General features: G+C 36.8%; 2 protein-coding genes across 8 annotated transcripts in view; one reads left to right on the top strand and one right to left on the bottom strand.

Moving 5' to 3' along the window:
* Positions 1 to 18,706, bottom strand: part of IL20RB (interleukin 20 receptor subunit beta) — a 991,209-nt gene that overhangs the window by 543,482 nt on the left and 429,021 nt on the right. The window lies entirely within an intron of this gene.
* The window catches only part of STAG1 (STAG1 cohesin complex component), a 420,442-nt gene that overhangs the window by 309,361 nt on the left and 92,375 nt on the right, over positions 1 to 18,706 (top strand). For all 7 annotated transcript variants that reach the window (XM_084989804.1, XM_084989803.1, XM_084989805.1 and 4 more), the window contains 2 exons: positions 10,357 to 10,464; positions 14,314 to 14,428. In XM_084989804.1, the coding sequence (XP_084845930.1) occupies positions 10,357 to 10,464; positions 14,314 to 14,428 (223 nt within the window). The remainder of the gene's footprint in view (positions 1 to 10,356; positions 10,465 to 14,313; positions 14,429 to 18,706) is intronic.

Below are 18,706 nucleotides of genomic sequence, written 5' to 3'. Positions count from 1 at the left end.
AGAAGGAATACTCCCAAAGACATTCTGTGATGCCACCATCACCCTAATTCCAAAATCAGACAGAGATAACACCAAAAAAGAAAACTATCGGCCAATATCATTGATGAATATAGATGCAAAAAATCTCAACAAAATCTTAGCCAACCGAATCCAACAACTTATCAGAAAGATCACACACCATGACCAGGTAGGGTTCGTCCCAGGTTCACAAGGATGGTTCAACATACGCAAATCAATCAACATCATACACCACATTAACAAAAGAAAAGTCAAAAATCAGATGATCATCTCAATAGACGCAGAAAAAGCATTTGACAAAGTCCAACATCCATTCATGATCAAGACCCTCGCCAAAGTGGGTATAGAGGGAACATTCCTGAATATAATCAAAGCCATTTATGACAAACCCACAGCAAATATAATACTCAATGGAGAAAAACTGAAAGCCTTCTCAGTCAAATCTGGAACAAGACAGGGATGCCCACTCTCACCACTGCTATACAGCATAGTTTTGGAAGTCCTGGCCGCAGCAATTAGACAAACAAAAGAAATAAAAGGCATCCAAATAGGAAGAGAAGAGATAAAACTGTCACTGTATGCAGATGACATGATACTATCTATACATCTATACTATCTAAAACCCTAAGGACTCAACCCAAAAACTACTTGAACTCATTAATAAATTCAGCAGAGTAGCAGGATATAAGACTAACATTCAGAAGTCAATCGCATTTCTGTATACCAGCAAAGAAATATTAGAAAACGAATGCAAAAATACAATACCTTTTAAAATTGCACCTCACAAAATCAAATACCTCAGAATACACCTGACCAAAGAGGTAAAGGACTTATATGCCGGGAACTATAAAACTTTAATCAAAGAAATCAAAGAAGATGTAAAGAAATGGAAAGATATTCCATGTTCCTGGATTGGAAAAATCAATATTGTGAAAATGGCCATACTGCCCAAAGCAATCTACAGATTCACTGCAATCCCTATCAAATTACCCATGACATTTTTCACAGAAATAGAACAGCCTTGCATTTCTAGAATAAATCCCGTTTGAAAATATTTATTTTCATTGTGTTTTGCTTAAGTGTAGTGTTATATTTAATATCTTATTTAGGATTTTCACACTTTTGTTGTGTATAAATTTGACATTTTTCCTGATCTTTGTCCAACTTTGAAACTGGATATGTATGTATACACACACACAGACACACATTCTGTAAAATATCTTCAATAGTTTCTCACCCTTATTCTCTTCTGAAATAAATTTTCTATAACAGAGATTAATTCCTCCTGAAATTTTGATAGAATTCTTCTCGGAGTTCCCATCGTGGCGCAGTGGTTAACGAATCCGACTAGGAACCATGAGGTTGCGGGTTCGGTCCCTGCCCTTGCTCAGTGGGTTAACGATCCGGCGTTGCCGTGAGCTGTGGTGTAGGTTGCAGACGCGGCTTGGATCCCGCGTTGCTGTGGCTCTGGCGTAGGCCGGTGGCTACAGCTCCGATTCAACCCCTAGCCTGGGAACCTCCATATGCCGCGGGAGCGGCCCAAGAAATAGCAACAACAACAACAACAACAACAACAAAAAAAAAAAAAAGAATTCTTCTGTTAAAGCCATGTCACTTTTGAGGTTTTTTTGAGAAGGTCTTTGACTACCATTTCTACTTCTTCAGTGGTTATGTAGCTCAATTAACTTTTATTTCCTCTGTATTAATTTTGGCTTTTTGTAAGCTTTCTAAAAGATATCAATTTTCATCACAGTTTTCAACTTTAGTATTTTATAGTTCATGATATTTTTATTCATAAAACTGCACTATTTCTTCTGTTAGTTCTTCTGTCATCATTCATTTTATTTGTATCCTCTTTGTCTTAATCAATCATGCCAAAAGTTTTCCATCCTACTCTTCTTTTTTTTTCCCCCGTCTTTTTAGGGCCACACCTATGGCATGTGAAATTTTCTAGGCCAGAGGTCAAATCTGAGTTGCAGCTGCTGGCCCACAACACTGCCAGAGTAACTTGGGATCCAAGCCATGTCTGTGACCTATGGATACTAGTCTGAACCCTCATGACCTATGGATCATGTCTGAACCCTCATGGATACTAGTTGGGTTCTTAACCCACTGAGCCACAACGGGAATTCCCTACTGTTCTTTTTAACGAACTAGCTTCATGGAGTTCCTTCTGTGGCACAGTGGTTTAGGAATCTGACTGTAACAGCTTGAGTCACTGTGGAAGGACAGTTTTGATCCCCAGCCCAGCACAGTGGGTTAAACAACCTGTGTCACAGCTGTGGCTTGGATTCTGTCCCCGGCCTAGGAACTTCCATGTGCCATAGGTACGGCTTTAAAAAATGAAAAATCTTCATTTAGTTTTTTCTTATTTTTGAATAATCATATTTAAAATAATAAATATACTTTTATGTACTACTTAAATAGCTTCTAAGCATATGAACATAGAATATTTTCATGGACATTCAGTGATAAAAATTTTGATGACCTTTATGATTTTCATCTTTATTATGGATTATTCAATTATAGTTTTCGTTCTCCCTTGATCAGATAGGTTTTGTTCACTCTGTTTTATGGTATTATTTGAGAATGTGTTCTCAGTGTTTTGGTCAGTTTTCTGAATTTTCTAAGTATGTTTAAAAATAATATATATCTGTGTATATTGTGTATATAGTTATATATTTATAGTCATTACTTTGAATTTATTTACTGTGTCATTCGTTATCTACACCTTTGCTTATTTTTGTCTACTTTTTTTATTGTAGTGAAAATATAGTATAGAGATTTGCATGTTTATATTTTACCTTTTAAAGGTATAGAATGTGATGATTTAATATACATATATATTGTAAAGTAATTAACACTTTTGTCTACTTTTTAAGAGGGATGTATTAAAGCCTTTACTATTCTTATCTTTCCTTATAGAGTGTTGTTTGTTATCATTCAGAGTATATAGATCAGTACCTCCCTGTTCATGCTTTTACATTATCTGCTATTATTCACTGTATCCTTACATCACATTCTTCCTTGTCATTTATGAAAAAACTTTTCTTGTTCAGTTCTATTTTACAATATTAGGTCTCTTATGGAGTTCCTATCATGGCTCAGCAGAAACGAATCTGACTAGCATCTGTGAGGACACAGGTTCAATCCCTGACCTTGTTCTGTGGGTTGAGGATCTGACATGGCTGTGACCTGTGGTGTAGGTTGCAGATGTGACTTGGATCTGGTGTTGCTCTGTGGCTGTGGTGTAGGCTGGCAGCTACAGCTCCGATTTGACCCCTCGCCTGGGAACCTCCATATGCCACAGGCGCCACCCTAAAAAGACAAAAAATAAAATATTAGGTCCCTTAGTTTCAGTTTCTTTGTAAATTTTGCAAGCTTATCAGTGTCTTTCCCTTGAACAAAAAGCACCAGCATTCCACCCACCCATCTTTTTCATTGAATTGTCAAGGGTTTAAAATCTTTGGTTAAAGATTACTTCTTTACCTTTTTTTTTTTTTTTATTATTTCTATTTACTTAGTTTCAATACTTCCTCATTTAGACAGGAGTAAACGTTAAGATACTTCTTCCCTTGCTTCTTTTTTTGGGGAGGGCTATCAAAAAATAATGAAGTTTATTATATTACAGAATAAGAATAATGTTGAGAGTTTGAATGGATATGAAGAAGATAATATCATTTGCCCAACAGTGTGATAAATGACCCAGTTCTTTCTGTCCCTTCTGTCTGCCATTGTTGGTGTTGGCATTATCCTTAGGTTGGCAGCAACATGGGTGTAACACTTTCATGGGTCTCATCCAGACAAGGAAATGTAAAGGGATAAAAGACCACTACTTACTGTGTCTCATTTTTACGAGCAAGGAAACCTTTTGAAGAACTTTCCATCACATCTCATTGGCCAGAAGCATGTCAGATCCACCCCTGAAAGAGGGGTGGGGAAACTATGATTTGCTTACATTAATAGGTGAAAGTAGTATTCAAGAATCAATCTTTTTGATCCCTACACTTACAGTAAGGTGATAGAAGACAAGTTTTCTTTTTTTTATTCTTTTTTCTTTTTTTTTTAATTACTCAATGAATTTTATTACATTTATAGTTGTACAATAATCATCACAACCAAATTTTATAGCATTTCCATCCCAAACCCCCAGTGTATCCCCCTACCCCCTAACCTGTCTCATTTGGAAGCCATAAGTTTATCAGTGTCTATGAGTCAGTATTCTGCAAAGAAATTCATTGTGTCCTCTTTTTTAGATTCCACATGTGATATTATTTAATGTTGGTGTCTCACCATCTGACTGACATCACTTAGCATGATAATTTCTAGGTCCATCAATGTTCCTGCAAAGGCCATTATTTCTTTCCTTTCTGGGCTCAGTAATGTTCCATTGTGTATATGTACCAAATCTTCTTGATCCACTCCTCTGTCGATGGACATTTAGGTTGTTTCCATGTCTTGGCTATTGAAAAGAGTGCTGCAATGAACATTGGAGTACATGTATCTTTTCAACTCATGGTTTTCTCTGCATAGATGCCCCAGAGTGGGATTGCTGGATCAAATAGGAATTCTATTTTTAGTTTTCTGAGCAATCTCCATACTGCTTTCCAGAGTGGTTGCACCAATTTACAATCCCACCAACAGTGTAGCAGGGTTTCCTTTTCTCGACACCCTCTCCAGAACTTAACTGTTTGTAGACTTTCTGATGATGGCCATTCTGGCCGGTGTAAGGTGGTACCTCATCCTGGTTTTGATTTGCATTTCTCTAATAATGAGTGATGCTGAATATCTTTTCATGTGTTTTTTTGGCCATCCGTACATCTTCTTTGGAGAACTGCCTGTTTAGATCTTCTGCCCATTTTTTGATGGGGTTGTTTGTTTTTTGCTATTGAGCTGCAGGAGGTGTTTCTAAATTTTGGAGCTGAATCCCTTGTCAGTCGATCCATTTGCAAAGATTTTCTCCCATTCTGTGGATTGTCTTTTCGTTTTGTTTAGGGTTTCCTTTGCTGTGCAGAAACTTTTCAGTTTGATTAGGTCCCATTTGCATATTTTTGTTTTTACGTATTACTCTAAGAGGTGGATCTGAGAAGATGTTGCTGTCGTTTATGTCAGAGAGTGTTTGGCCTATGTTTTCCTCTAAGAGTTTTATAGTGTCTGGGTCTTATATTTAGGTCTTTAATCCATTTTGAGTTTATTTTTGTGTATGGTGTTAGGGAGTGTCCTAATTTCATTCTTTTCCATGTGGCCGTCCGGTTTTCCCAGCACCACTTATTGAACGGGCTTGTCTTTTCTGCATTGTATATTCATGCCTCCTTTGTCATAGATGAGTTGGCTGTAGGTGTGTGGGTTGAATTCTGGGCTTTCTATCCTGTTCCACTGAGCTATATTTCTGTCTTTGTGCCAGTACCGTGCGGTTTTGATGACTGTTGCTTTGTGGTATAGTCTGAAGTCCGGGAGCCTGATTCCTCCAGCTCCATTTTTCCTTTTCAGGATGCCTTTGGCTATTCAAACAAACTTTTGTGCTTCCAAACAAACTTTAAAATATTTTGTTTGAGATCTGTCAAAAATGTCCTTGGTAATTTGATAGAGATTGCACTGAATCTGTAGATTGCCGTGGGTAGTATAGACATTTTGATAATACTGACCCTTCCAATCCAAGAGCATGGTATGTCTTTCCAACTATTTGTGTCATCTTTGATTTCTTTCATCAGTGGCTTGTAGTTTTCAGAGTACAGATCTTTTGTCTCTTTAGGTAGGTTTACTCCTAGGTATTTTATTCTTTTGGATGCGATGGTAAACGGGATTGCTTCCCTAATTTCATTTTCTGCTCTTTCATTGTTAGTATATAGAAATGCCGTTGATTTCTGTGTATTAATTTTGTATCCTGCGACTTTGCCAGATTTGTGGATGAGCTCTAACAGTTTTCTGGTAGAGTCTTTAGGATTCTCGGGGTATAGTATCATGTCATCTGCAAGTAGGGATAGTTTTACTTCTTCCTTTCCAATTTGGATTCCTTTTATCTCTTTTACTTCTCTGATCTCTGTGGCTAGGACTTCCAAAACTATGTTGAAGAGTAGTGGTGAGAGCGGACATCCTTGTCTTGTTCCTGATCTCAGCGGGAATTCTTTCAGCTTTTCGCCATTGAGAATGATGTTCGCTGTGGGTTTGTCATATAAAGCCTTTATCATGTTGAGGTAGGTTCCCTCTGTGCCCACTTTCTGAAGGGTTTTTTTTTTTTTTTTTTATCAGAAATGGGTGTTGAATTTTGTCAAAGGCTTTTTCTGCAGCGACTGATGTCTCAGTCTTATATCCTGCTACTTTGCTGAAATTGTTGATCAGTTCGGGTAGTTTCAGGGTTGAGTCCTTAGGGCTTTCTTTATATGGTATCATATCATCTATATACAGTGACAGTTTTACCTCTTCTCCGATTTGGAAACCTTTTATTTCTTTTGTTTGTCTGATTGCTGTGGCGAGGACCTCCAATACAATGTTGAATAACAGAGGTGAGCGTGGGCATCCTTGTCTTGTTCCAGATATTAGTCTGAAGGCTTTCAGCTTTTCTCCATTGAGTATTATATTTGCTGTGGGTTTGTCGTAAATGGCTTTTATTATGTTAAGGTATGTTCCTCTGTACCCACTTTGGTGAGAGTTTTGATCATGAGTGGATGTTGGGCTTTGTCAGATTATTTTGCTGCATCTATCGAGATGATCCTGTGGTTTTTGAGTTTTCATTTGTTAATATGTTGTATGATGTTGATTGATTTGCGTATGTTGAACCATCCTTGTGAACCTGGGATGACTCCCACCTGGTCATGGTATATAATCTTTTTTATATGTTGTTGGATTCAGTTGGCTAAAATTTTGTTGAGAACACTCTTGGTATTTCTGAGAACAGTTCCCCAGAGTGGACACACCCTCCTCTGGCTATTTTCTTTGTGACTCAGCCCCTGATTTTCAAGTTCCCAGTGTTTTTGAGTTTTTGCCCTAGAGGTTGTCTTGTTAGGCAAAATGCCTCTTAAGATCAACCAGGCTGGCTCCTTTTAAGTATTCCATCTGAGCTAAAGGAAACAGCAAGAAAGTATGGGTTTTTTTCTCCATCTGTTCATTCTTCTTTTGGTTTGGAATATTTTCCTTTAGCTTCTGAGCTTGGGTTACTGAGATATCTTGTTAAATTTATTTTCCTGTGGGTTCAGCTTTTTCCTGAGGGTGTTAGCTAATTTAGCTATTGATATATGTATAATTGAGTGAAGAGGTTAAAACTTAGGCCTTGTTGAGAGGGAGAAAGACTATACTTAAAAAAAAATGCTTCTTGGAGTTCCTACAGTGGATCAGTGGGTTAAGAAGCCAACAGAGCCTCCCTGAGGATATGGGTTTAATCCCTGGCCTCACTCATTGGGTTAAGAATCCAGTGTTGCCACAAGCTGCTGGCATAGGTTGCAGATGCAGCTGTGATACAGTGTTGCCATGGCTGTGGAATAGGCCTGCAGCTGCAGCTCCAATTCGACCCCTAGCCCAGGAACAGCCATGAGCTGTGGGTATGGCCAAAAAAAAAAAAAAAAAGCTTCTAATGTGTTTTCTGTATTTGATATCCAGCTCTTTTTCATTCATCCCTTATATTGTGATTCAGCTACCTTCTTTAAATTTTATGTTTATTTGTCAAATCTCTCGTTCTCCTCCTAATCTCTTGTGGCATCTCTAGGACTGAATTCTGGAGAATAGGTTTATACCCCAACATCTTATCAAGACCCTGTACAGATCAAGAATTCTGTGTGTGTATGTGTGTACAGTTCATTTTTTTTATTAACGCGTAGTTGATTCACAATATGCCAATTTCTACTGTACAGCAAAGTGACCTCAGTCATATATATATGTATTCTTTTTTTTTTTTTTTTTGTATTCTTTTCCATTATGGTCTGTCCCAGGATATTGGATATAGTTCCCTATGATATACTGTGGGACCTTATTGTTTATCTATCTTAAATGTAGTAGTTTCTATTTACTAACCCCAAACTCCCAGTCCATCCCACTCTTTTCTCCTTTCCCCTTGGCAACCACAAGTCTGTTCTCTGTGCCTGTGATCTTTCTGTTCTGTAGATAGGTTCATTTGTGCCGTATTTCAGATTCCACATATAAGTGATATCATATGGTATTTGTCTTTCTCTTTCTCACTTACTTCACTTAGTGTGAGAATCTCTAGTTGCATCCATGTTTCTGTGAATGGCATTATTTCATTCTTTTTACAGCTAAGTAGTATTTCATTGTATATATGTACCACATTTTCTTAATCCATTCACCTTTGAATGGGCATTTAGGTTGTTTCCATGTCTTGGCTGTTGTGAATAGTGCTGCAGTGAATATAGGGGTGCGTAACATATAATCTTTTTTGAATTATAGTTTTGTCTCGATATATGCCCAAGAGAAGGAGAAGGATTTTTTGTTGTTGTTGTTCTACTTTTTAGGGCCACACTGTGGCATGTGGAAGTTCCCAGGCTAGGGAACTCCCTCAGTTCTATAGTTAGTTTCCTGAGGAACTCCTGTACTGTTTCGCATAGTGGTTGTACCAATTTACATTTCTACCAGCAGTGTTAGCGGGTTCCCTTTTCTCCACACCCTTTCCAGCATTTGTCATTTATAGACTTATTAATGATGGGCTTAGTGACTGGCATGAGGTGGTAACCTCATTGTAGTTTTGATTTGCATTTCTCTAATAGTTAGCCATATTGAGCATCTTTTCATGTGCTTCCTAGCTCATCTGTATTCTTCTTTGGAGAAATGTCTATTTAGGTCTTCTCCCTATTTTTCTATTGGGTTGTTTGGGGTTTTTTGTTGTGAATAGTGCAAGTTGTTTGTGTTTTTGGAGATTAAGCCCTTGTCAGTTTCATCATTTGGAACTATTTTCTCCCATTTTATAGGTTGTCTTTTCAGTCCTTTTATGGTTTTCTTTGCTGTGCAAAAGCTTTTAAGTTTGATTAAGTCCCATTTCTTTATTTTGATTTTTATCTCTACCGCCTTTGGAGACTGACCTAATAAAGTATTTGTATGGTTGATGTTAGAGAATTTTTTTTTTTTTTTTGGTCTTTTTGCCATTTCTAGGGCCACTCCCGTGGCATATGGAGGTTCCCAGGCTAGGGGTTGAATCCTAGCCATAGCCGCCAGCCTCTGCCAGAACCACAGCAGCGCAGGATCCAAGCCGCATCTGCAACCTACACCACAGCTCACGGCAACGCCAGATCCTCAACCCACTGAAGAAGGGCCAGGGATCGAACCCACAACCTCATGATTCCTAGTAGGATTCGTTAACCACTGAGCCACGACGGGAACTCTGAGAATGTTTTGACTATGTTCTCTTTTAAGTGTTTTATAACGTCATGTCTTATGTTTAAGTATTTGAGTATGTAAGCCCAAAAACTCCATACATTATATGTAATCCTATCACACATTTTTAATCGTGTTAATTATCAGGAAATAGATGTTCTCTTTTTGAGGGGAAAAAAATACTTAATGATACTTCCCAGCAAACCAAGAAAAGCTTCAAATTTTAAGAATACATGAGTATGGAGTTCCTGTCATGGCTCAGTGGAAATGAATCTGACTAGTATCCAAAAGTGTGTGGGTTCAATCCCTGGCTTTGCTCAGTGGGTCAGGGATACGGCATTGCCGTGAACTGTCGTGTAGGTAGACGTGGCTTGGATCCCAAGTTGCTGTGACTGTGGTGTAGGCTGACAGCTGTAGCTCCAATTGACCCCTAGCCTGGGAACTTCCACATGCTGTGGGTATGGCCCTGAAAAGCAAAAACAAACAAACAAAAAGAATACATGAGTAGAAAGGTGGGAAATTTGTGTTAGTAGCAGAGTGGTTGTGACTAGTGAATCCATTTTATATGGAAAGAAGACTAAATAGTATTGTAAGTATTATGATAAAATATAATGTAAAATAGACAATTCTGGAAAGAGGAGTTACGTAACACAGTAGTAATTTAACTTTATGAAACAGGGGCAAATATATGCCCAGGCCTATTAATAAAAGGTTTATGCACATTTAAGGAAATTGAGTTAAATTGAGGTAATACAAATCACGATATTAATAGTCATTATCACTGGGTATGTATGGGAAGAAATGTGGACATTTTCTTGTTTTATCTGTACTTTCTGAATTTTAAATAAAAATTAGCTGTCTTTTATTATTGAGGAGAAATACTACTTTCAAAAGTTGGACTAAAAGGAAAAAATAACATCATTATACCTTAAGATTTTGTAAAGAACTTTACAAATTTTTAATAAAGGTAGAACTGACAGTAAACGTTTGTTTTGGCTCAGTGTTACTTTCTGAATTTTTCAGTGGAAGTGAAGAAGCTCTTTCCAATGAAGACTGTGAAAATGTTTACCACTTGGTATACTCAGCACATCGCCCTGTTGCTGTGGCAGCTGGAGAATTCCTTCACAAAAAGTGAGTTAATTATCTCTGAAACCAGGTTCCAGTTTGATTTTTTGTTTTAGAGTTAATAAAAGAAACTAGTAGTGAATGAAAACAGTAATAGAAATGGCCATTGCAAATTCTGGGGGCTGTAATACTCTCACAGTCTATGTGCATATCATGAATCATATCCCTGAGAATGTTGTCCCTTGTGACATATTCCTTTGACTTACAATCTGTAAGGATAATTCTCAGCTAGGGGTGTGAGTGGAGAATGTAGAAGTGCTTAAAGTTTCTAAAAGCTCTCTTAAGTAATTGATACTTTATTTGACCATGTTTTTTGCCTTTTAAAATTCTGAGTTCTCGTATCTTACCTTCTCAACATTGGTAATCTAAAATAGTCTTTAAAATACCTCCCAGTTTTTTGTTTTTTACATCATTCTTTCTATGAGGATGTGGATTGTTTTAATCCATTATGATGCTGAAAATTATATATGCAGTTGCAATTTAACTTAAAAGCAAAACCTCACCAATATTTTTTGAAAAACATAGAGGTAGTGAGGGATTATGAATGTAACTAAACTTTCTTATTAAATATATTTTTGGTGGTCTACTCTATATGTTCTATAATTTATTAGTAGATTAATTCATTCTTAAAATATATTCTTGGGCAGGGGGATGTTTTGCTTTCTGATTTTGTTTGTAGATTGAACTTAGTGACTTTGGCAGGTGACCCAGAAGTCCATTACATGTAGTAATTTGTGATTATGCTAAGCACAGATGTAAATCACACACTGGGAAACTGTTAGAAATAGATGATGAGCAGCCCTGGCTCGCCATCCAGCATCAGCAACTCAGTGCTGCAACCACAAACTCTTCTTTACTCAGTGTTACCTCTCAAAGTGGGAAAAATTGTTACTTTGTGGGAAAGTTTTCTTTTCTTTTCTTTTTTTGCCTTTTCTAGGGCCGCACCTGCGGCTATGGATGTTCCTGGGCTAGGGGTCTAATCAGAGCTGTAGCCACCAGCCCTACACCGCAGTAACACCAGATCCCAGCCGAGTCTGCGACCTACACCACAACTCACGGCAACGCCAGATCCTTAACCCCCTGAGTGAGGCCCAGGATCAAACCCGCAACCTCATGGTTCCTAGTCAGATTCGTTAACCACTGAGCCACGGCAGGAGCTCCTGGAAAAGTTTTCTTTAAGAAGGATGGTAGTGCATACTGGTAATGAAAGTGAGGAAAAAAGTCAAGATTTTCAGGCATGACCTTTAAAATAAAATATTGAATTTGCCTGTCCCTCTAACATCATTGGCTAATACAGAATAGTGCTGTTTCCATATTCATCGGAAGTGTTGTCTGACTCAAATGTCCTTCCTATTTTATTATATTCTAATTAGTCTCTATTCTCCACTTAACTTTTCAAAAAACTTTGTGTTTCTAAAAAGAATTTATTGATTCTATTTTCAAAGAAAAGATAGACTAAAAAAGTTGGTTATCCATAGAATAGAGGCCATAAACTGGCAGCATTGGAGTCAGAAAGAGCCCTTGGATAAATTTAATTTTAACTATCTTATATTTTTCTAAGTTTGAAACACTTGCTAAAAATTTTTAATTATTAATTTTCATATAAATTCACAAGTATTATAAGCCTCTATATAATTTTTCCTTCATGAAAATGAATCCCATTCCTATGCAAATGGAAGCCTTACTTCATCAGCTTATTTTATGCCCCTGCCCTGGAGATAGTTTGAGAAATTTTGATTCTTAATAATCTCTTTGAACATCCACTATTTAATATCGTGATCTTGGAGTTCCCGTCGTGGCACAGTGGTTAACGAATCCGACTAGGAACCATGAGGTTGCGGGTTTGATCCCTGCCCCTGCTCAGTGGGTTAACGATCCGGCGTTGCCGTGAGCTGTGGTGTAGGTTGCAGACGCGGCTCAGATCCCGCGTTGCTGTGGCTCTGGCATAGGCCAGCGGCTACAGCTCCGATTAGACCCCTAGCCTGGGAACCTCCATATGCCACGGAAGTGGCCCAAAAAAATAGCAAAAAGACAAAAAAAAAAAAAAAGGAGAAATATCGTGATCTTTTAAAATCCTAAAACATAACCTGTAAATTAGCCCTAGGAATTCCATGATAAAGTTGTTTTTGTTTTGTTTTTTTTCTTTTAATGTATGTGGACTTGCCGTGGTACGGTGGGGTTAAGAATCCAATTGTAGCAGATTAGGTTGCTGTGGAGGTGTGGGTTGGATCCCCAGCCTGGCACAGTTGTGGCTATGACTCAGATTCGGTCCCTGGCCCAGGAACTTCCATATGCTGCGGGTGCAGCCATTAAAAAAAAAAAAAATTGCGTGCATGCACATACACTTAGTCTGTTTTGTAATCTAATGTATTAAGCTATACTAAGCATGCAAAAAGTGGTACAGTGTATCTGAAATGAATATTTTAATATGTCATCCAAAGTTCTACATTTTAATATTTTTTTTAAAAAAAGCTAACCCTTCCGTACCTTATATTTATATACAGTGATTTCAGTTGTTCAGATTTGTACATTTTAGTTTGAAAGATGCTCATATTTTCCATTTGCCCCCCACCTGTGAAAGCCACCCAAATAAACAAAACTCTCTTAAACCAGTCTGATAGCTGTGCAGATATACCTTCAAGCTAATACTCTGTAGTCTTCTCCCCCCGCCTGTCCTTTCTCTCCAAGTATTTAATTTCTCTATACTCATTTTCCTCTTGAAATTGGTTTATATTTTATGTCACATGAAATTGTTCTTATTTTGTTATTTTGCCTCTCATCTGAGTGCTGTATGTCTGAGCTAGCGCACTCTATATCCCTATTCCTAGACCATTGTTTTTCCTTATAACACCGGAGATGATATATATTGATCTACCATTTATCTGCATCCACTAGAGCGAGAGCTCAGTGAGAATAGGGATTTTATTTTTGTGCAGTATTATATCCATTTTACCTAGAGAAATACCTGGGAATAAGACATCTTTAAGGAGTTCCTGTCGTGGCTCAGTGGTTAACGAATCCGACTAGGAACCATGAGGTTGTAGGTTCGATCCCTGGCCTTGCTCAGCGAGTTAAGAATCCAGGGTTGCCGTGAGCTGTGGTGTAGGTTGCAGACGCGGCTCAGATCCCGCGTTGCTGTGGCTCTGGCATAGGCCAGCGGCTACAGCTCCGATTAGACCCCTAGCCTGGGAACCTCCATATGCTGCAGATGCGGCCCAAGAAATGGCAAAAAGACAAAAAAAATTTCAAAAAAAGACATCTTTACTAATCCTTAAATTTTGTTAGAATAAATCTTAACAGATTAAAAATTTTTAGTCATTTCTTTGTTATATTTTAGATGTTTTGTGACTTTTTTTAAGTTTAATGTTTGTTTCATTTTACTCAATACTGTCAGGTTAATAAATAGTGTTTCTAGGTAATAGTCTAATAAACAAAAAATAATGGAAGTTCAATCACGATTAAAAGTATGATTTTTACTATTACTGCTGGAGCATCTGGTTAAATTCCGTAATTACTTGACTATGAAATGACTAAGAAAATAGAACTCAATTGAAAATTACGTATTTTAATATTTATCATACAGTATTTTTCATAAGGATTTGAACATTGATTAGTCATCAGTAAAAAAGCCTTTACGCTATATATAGTTGAACTGCATGAAAGTGTTCAGATCTGACCATGTTTTTGACCTATAAATATGTCAGTTACATACTTATGTTGAAATAAATCAGTAATCTGATCTCTGTCACTTGTTTCTTTTATTTTCTTAACACTGAAATAGTTTATACATTGAAGGAAAGGACTAAAATTCATATACATGTAAATTTGTAATGTTGTTTTATTATATATTTCCAGGCTGTTTAGCAGACATGACCCACAAGCAGAAGAAGCACTAGCAAAGAGGAGGGGCAGAAACAGTCCAAATGGGAACCTTATTAGGATGCTGGTTCTTTTCTTTCTTGAAAGTGAGGTAAATTTTTAACGTAATTATGTTTTTCGTATTAGATTATATTTTAAATAAAACTCATTTCATTGATTGTAATTAATGATATTTTTCAATCAAATGAAGACAAGCGTGTGTCTTAAAAAATTGCCTCCATGGATTTTCTGATTATGGGCTTGGTACTCTACCTTTTATGTGACTATGTATGCAGGTGTGAATTAACACTGAATATATGCTACCAATTTTCAAGTTTATAGTATTACAACACTGCGTACTTTTTTAATGTTGCTTGTTTTCCTTGAATTTTTTTTTTTTGGTCTTTTTACCATTTCTTGGGCTGCTCCCACGGCATATGGAGGTTCCCAGGCTAGGGGTTGAATCAGAGCCATAGCCTCCAGCCTACACCACAGCCACAGCAACGCGGGATCCGAGCCGTGTCTGCAACCTACACCACAGCTCATGGCAACACTGGATCCTTAACCCACTGAGCGAGGCCAGGGATCGAACCCACAACCTCATGGTTCCTAGTCGGATTCATTAACCACTGAGCCACGATGGGAACTCCTTTCCTTGAATTTTTGCATGTAGCTTTTTAAATTATATTATTTCAGAAGTTTGTGAACATTGTGAAAGTGTTATACTTGTTAGTTTTTTCCCATCTGAAAATTGTATTATTTAAGGAGAAAGAAAAATATGAATTTAAATGTAAATTAATGGTTTACAAACTCCATAGCAGTATTTCCATGTTAGTTATCACGTAAGCAATTAACATTCATAGTATATATCTATCAGAATCTGTTTACACAGGCAAACTTTGGTTTGCCCACTAAAATGTTTTTTGGTATTAGAACTGCTGATATGACATTGGAGGAATGATGAACTAAACATAAAGAGCCCCTGAATGAATAAACTCCTTGGCTTAGAAGTGAGTGAACAGAGTTGCAAAAAAAAGTGGTAACAAGGATTGCAAAAAAAAAAAAAAAAAAATCTAGAAACTAGGACCCTGAACTTTGGGAAAAAGTATTTTTGGTCAATGTCCAGTTGAATAAAAATTTAGAGACTGTGTGACTGCTCAAGTTTGAAAGTGCTAGAGAAACACTGCATGAATGAGGAATAGAGAGACAAACAGACTGTCTATAAGAAAATTAAAATCAAAAAGAAATGAAAGAACTTAGTGGAAAGCGTAGGGTTGGGGCAAGCAGGACTGGAAAAATGGTAAAGGAATTGCCTATAAAAACTAAGTGGGTTGGGAACAGATAGAGAAAGAATAAAGTCAGAACCAATACCAGTTGGAGCATCGCGTTTGGGTAAATGATGTGTTTTAAGAACAGTATTTTAAATAGGTATACAAATTACATAGGGAACTTGTTAAAATGCCAGTTCCTATTCAGTAGCTCTGGGTTGGGGTCTGAGATGGTATGTTTCTAACAAGCTCCTGGGTGGTGTTTATGCTTCTGGTTCAGGGACCACACTTTTCATGCTACAGGTCTAAAACATTATTGTCTTTAACAAGGCAAGTGTGGGTATACTGTGGGGTAAAATACAGATGGTTGTGACTTTTTAGGTAAAACATTAAATATGCCGTGAATATCACAGTTATGATAGACTATTCAAATTAAACTCTTAGCCCTTTATGTTTTTAAAGAAATGGGATTAAAAGTATTTAGCACTTCAAGTCCTGTTTAAAAATTTGACTTTAATAGAAACTATATTCAAAAATTGATAGGGATGAGACATGAGTATACTGTTTAGACTGCTGAAAAGTTTAGGAAATGTAATGATCAAGCTAATTGAACTTTATTATTTATTTATTTATTTATTTTTTTGTCTTTTTGTTGTTGTTGTTGTTGTTGTTGCTATTTCTTGGGCCGCTCCCGCGGCATATGGAGGTTCCCAGGCTAGGGGTCCAATCGGAGCTGTAGCCACCAGCCTACGCCAGAGCCACAGCAACGCAGGATCCGAGCCGCGTCTGCAACCTACACCACAGCTCAGGGCAACGCCGGATTGTTAACCCACTGAGCAAGGGCAGGGACCGAACCCGCAACCTCATGGTTCCTAGTCGGATTCGTTAACCACTGCGCCACGACGGGAACTCCCCTGAACTTTATTATTAATTGAAGGAAAATGTTTTGGATCTCTAAAAAAAGCCCAAGAATCTTACTTTTCAATATATTAAAAGGCATGAGTACTTAATTTTACACAATTTCATTTGATTTAAAGTCGTAATTTGTAGTGTATATTACCGCTCTATTTTCAAATGGTATTACTATTTTCATGTGTTTGCTATTTACTAAAATGTTATAAGAATATTAAAATATATTTCCCAATTCTCTGTGGTGTTTTTATCAGTTGCAAAAGCATCTGCAAGTTATACTTAAGGTTTCTAGTTCATATGTATGACCATAATATTGACTTTATATAGGTTTCCTATGTTTTATAAGAAGCATTATTAAAATGTCTCTTGTAATACAGGTGTACCTGGAATTAAATGCTTATTAAAGCTATTCTCATAATAGGGTGGGATTCTGATTGTCCTACTCTGAATTTGCCTTTGTTTTACTGTGTTCTAACCTGTTATAATTATATATACTTACATATACGTTTTGTTTTTTCTTCTTATGCTTTTTGGGACCGGACTGTAACATGTGGAAGTTCACAAGCTAGGGGTTGAATTGAAGCTGCAGCTGCTGGCCTACACCACAGCTACAGCAACATGGGTCCAAGCCACATCTGCGACCTACAAAGCTGGATCCTTAACCTACTGAGTGAGGCCAGGGATCAAACCCGTGTCATCATATGTTTACTAGTCAAATTCGTTACTCTTGAGCCACAGAGGGAATTCCCCATAGTAATATTTTAGTAAAAGATTCATAAAAAGTTGAATTGAAAGAGACCTAGAAATCATTGAGTAAAATAAGTTCAGTTTATAGGTGAATTACAAATCAGTTAACTAGAATTTATTGAACTGATTATCATTCCTATTTCTTTGTACTGGAATGTTAAATAATAACATTTTAGTAATAGAATTCTAAAATGTTGAAAGAGGTTTGCAGTCTATAGAGTAGTCTTCCTCTTTATATGTAAATTATAGGTGAAATAGTGGAAATCAAGAGATCTGCCTACACTAGTTATTTTTTTTTCTTTTTGTACCACAGTGTAACATCACAAACTTTTTTAAAGCCATCGCGAACTTTTTTGCAGTCATTGGTTTCAAGTGACAAAATACCTTGTATATTTGAGATACACATCTAATGGGAGGATAGATGGTACTTGCACATGGTGAGCCCAGATTTCCCTGTAGGTAATGTGACTATAGTACTTACTGTACAAACTGTGGTGCTTTTCAGAGTGACCAGGATGGTATTAATAATTACTCCAAAAGAGTAATCATAACCTAGAACATTTCTGCACAATCTAGAAGTCTCATCACCGTCCTTCTAGGCATATGGAATGATGAGGCTAATTAGGACAGTCATTTAAGATAGAAAATTAGCAGACATATTATTGACATAACCAGGAAATCTCCCCTGAGTAGTAACTTTTTTAAAATTTGTACTTCAAAATTAACCAATTACTGGCTCTGTTTCAGCAGAGAATAAAACCCAGCATAAGGGTTTATAAAACCCATAAAAAAATTTTAGGCTTAATGATTTGGGATGGTTATTTGCATTCTAAATAATTTTTCATAAAAGAAATACATGTAAGATTCTGTTGTATGGTAAGATCCTTTAGTGTATTTAACTATTTGACAAGAAGTTAGCAGGGAGAAAAAACATGAGGTAAAATATTGAGTAACCTTTGAAGCTAATTAAAGATAAATGGGTACACACCCAGAAAAATTGTAATTTAAGTCACCAGGAAAATGAATGCATTTGTTACAGACCAGATTAGAGGAAACCCTATAAAGTAAATATACTTAGATATAGCAGAGTAAAATTCACCTACACATAAATATAATTTTAATTTCTATTATGTAATTTATAAATAAATTTTAATGTAATTCCAATTATCTTTTTTGCTGTATAATGATTCTGTCCAATAATGAACTACCTTTTTTGTTTATCTAGTTTCTAAGGAGTACAAGGAATTCTTGCCGATACCTGTTTTCATGCTGTTTTTTTTAAAATTATGATACCAAAAACTTTTTTTAGAAAATAAATGTTTCATTTTTAGGGTTTCAGACACTTTTTTTTTTTTTCTTGCTTTTTAGGGCTGCATTTGTGACATATGGAAGTTCCCAGGTGAGGGGTCATATTAGAGCTGCAGCGGCTAGCCTGCACCACAGCCATAGCAATACAGGATCTG

The sequence above is a fragment of the Sus scrofa genome, chromosome 13 (genome assembly GCF_054392235.1).
Source record: "Sus scrofa isolate SSC_HxYL_T2T_F1_AM1 chromosome 13, Sscrofa_HxYL_maternal_Yorkshire_Landrace_v2.0, whole genome shotgun sequence".
NCBI classification, from domain to species: Eukaryota; Metazoa; Chordata; class Mammalia; order Artiodactyla; family Suidae; genus Sus; species Sus scrofa.
The sequence above is the reverse complement of the archived record's forward strand: the minus strand, read 5'-3'. Positions and strand labels throughout refer to the sequence as shown.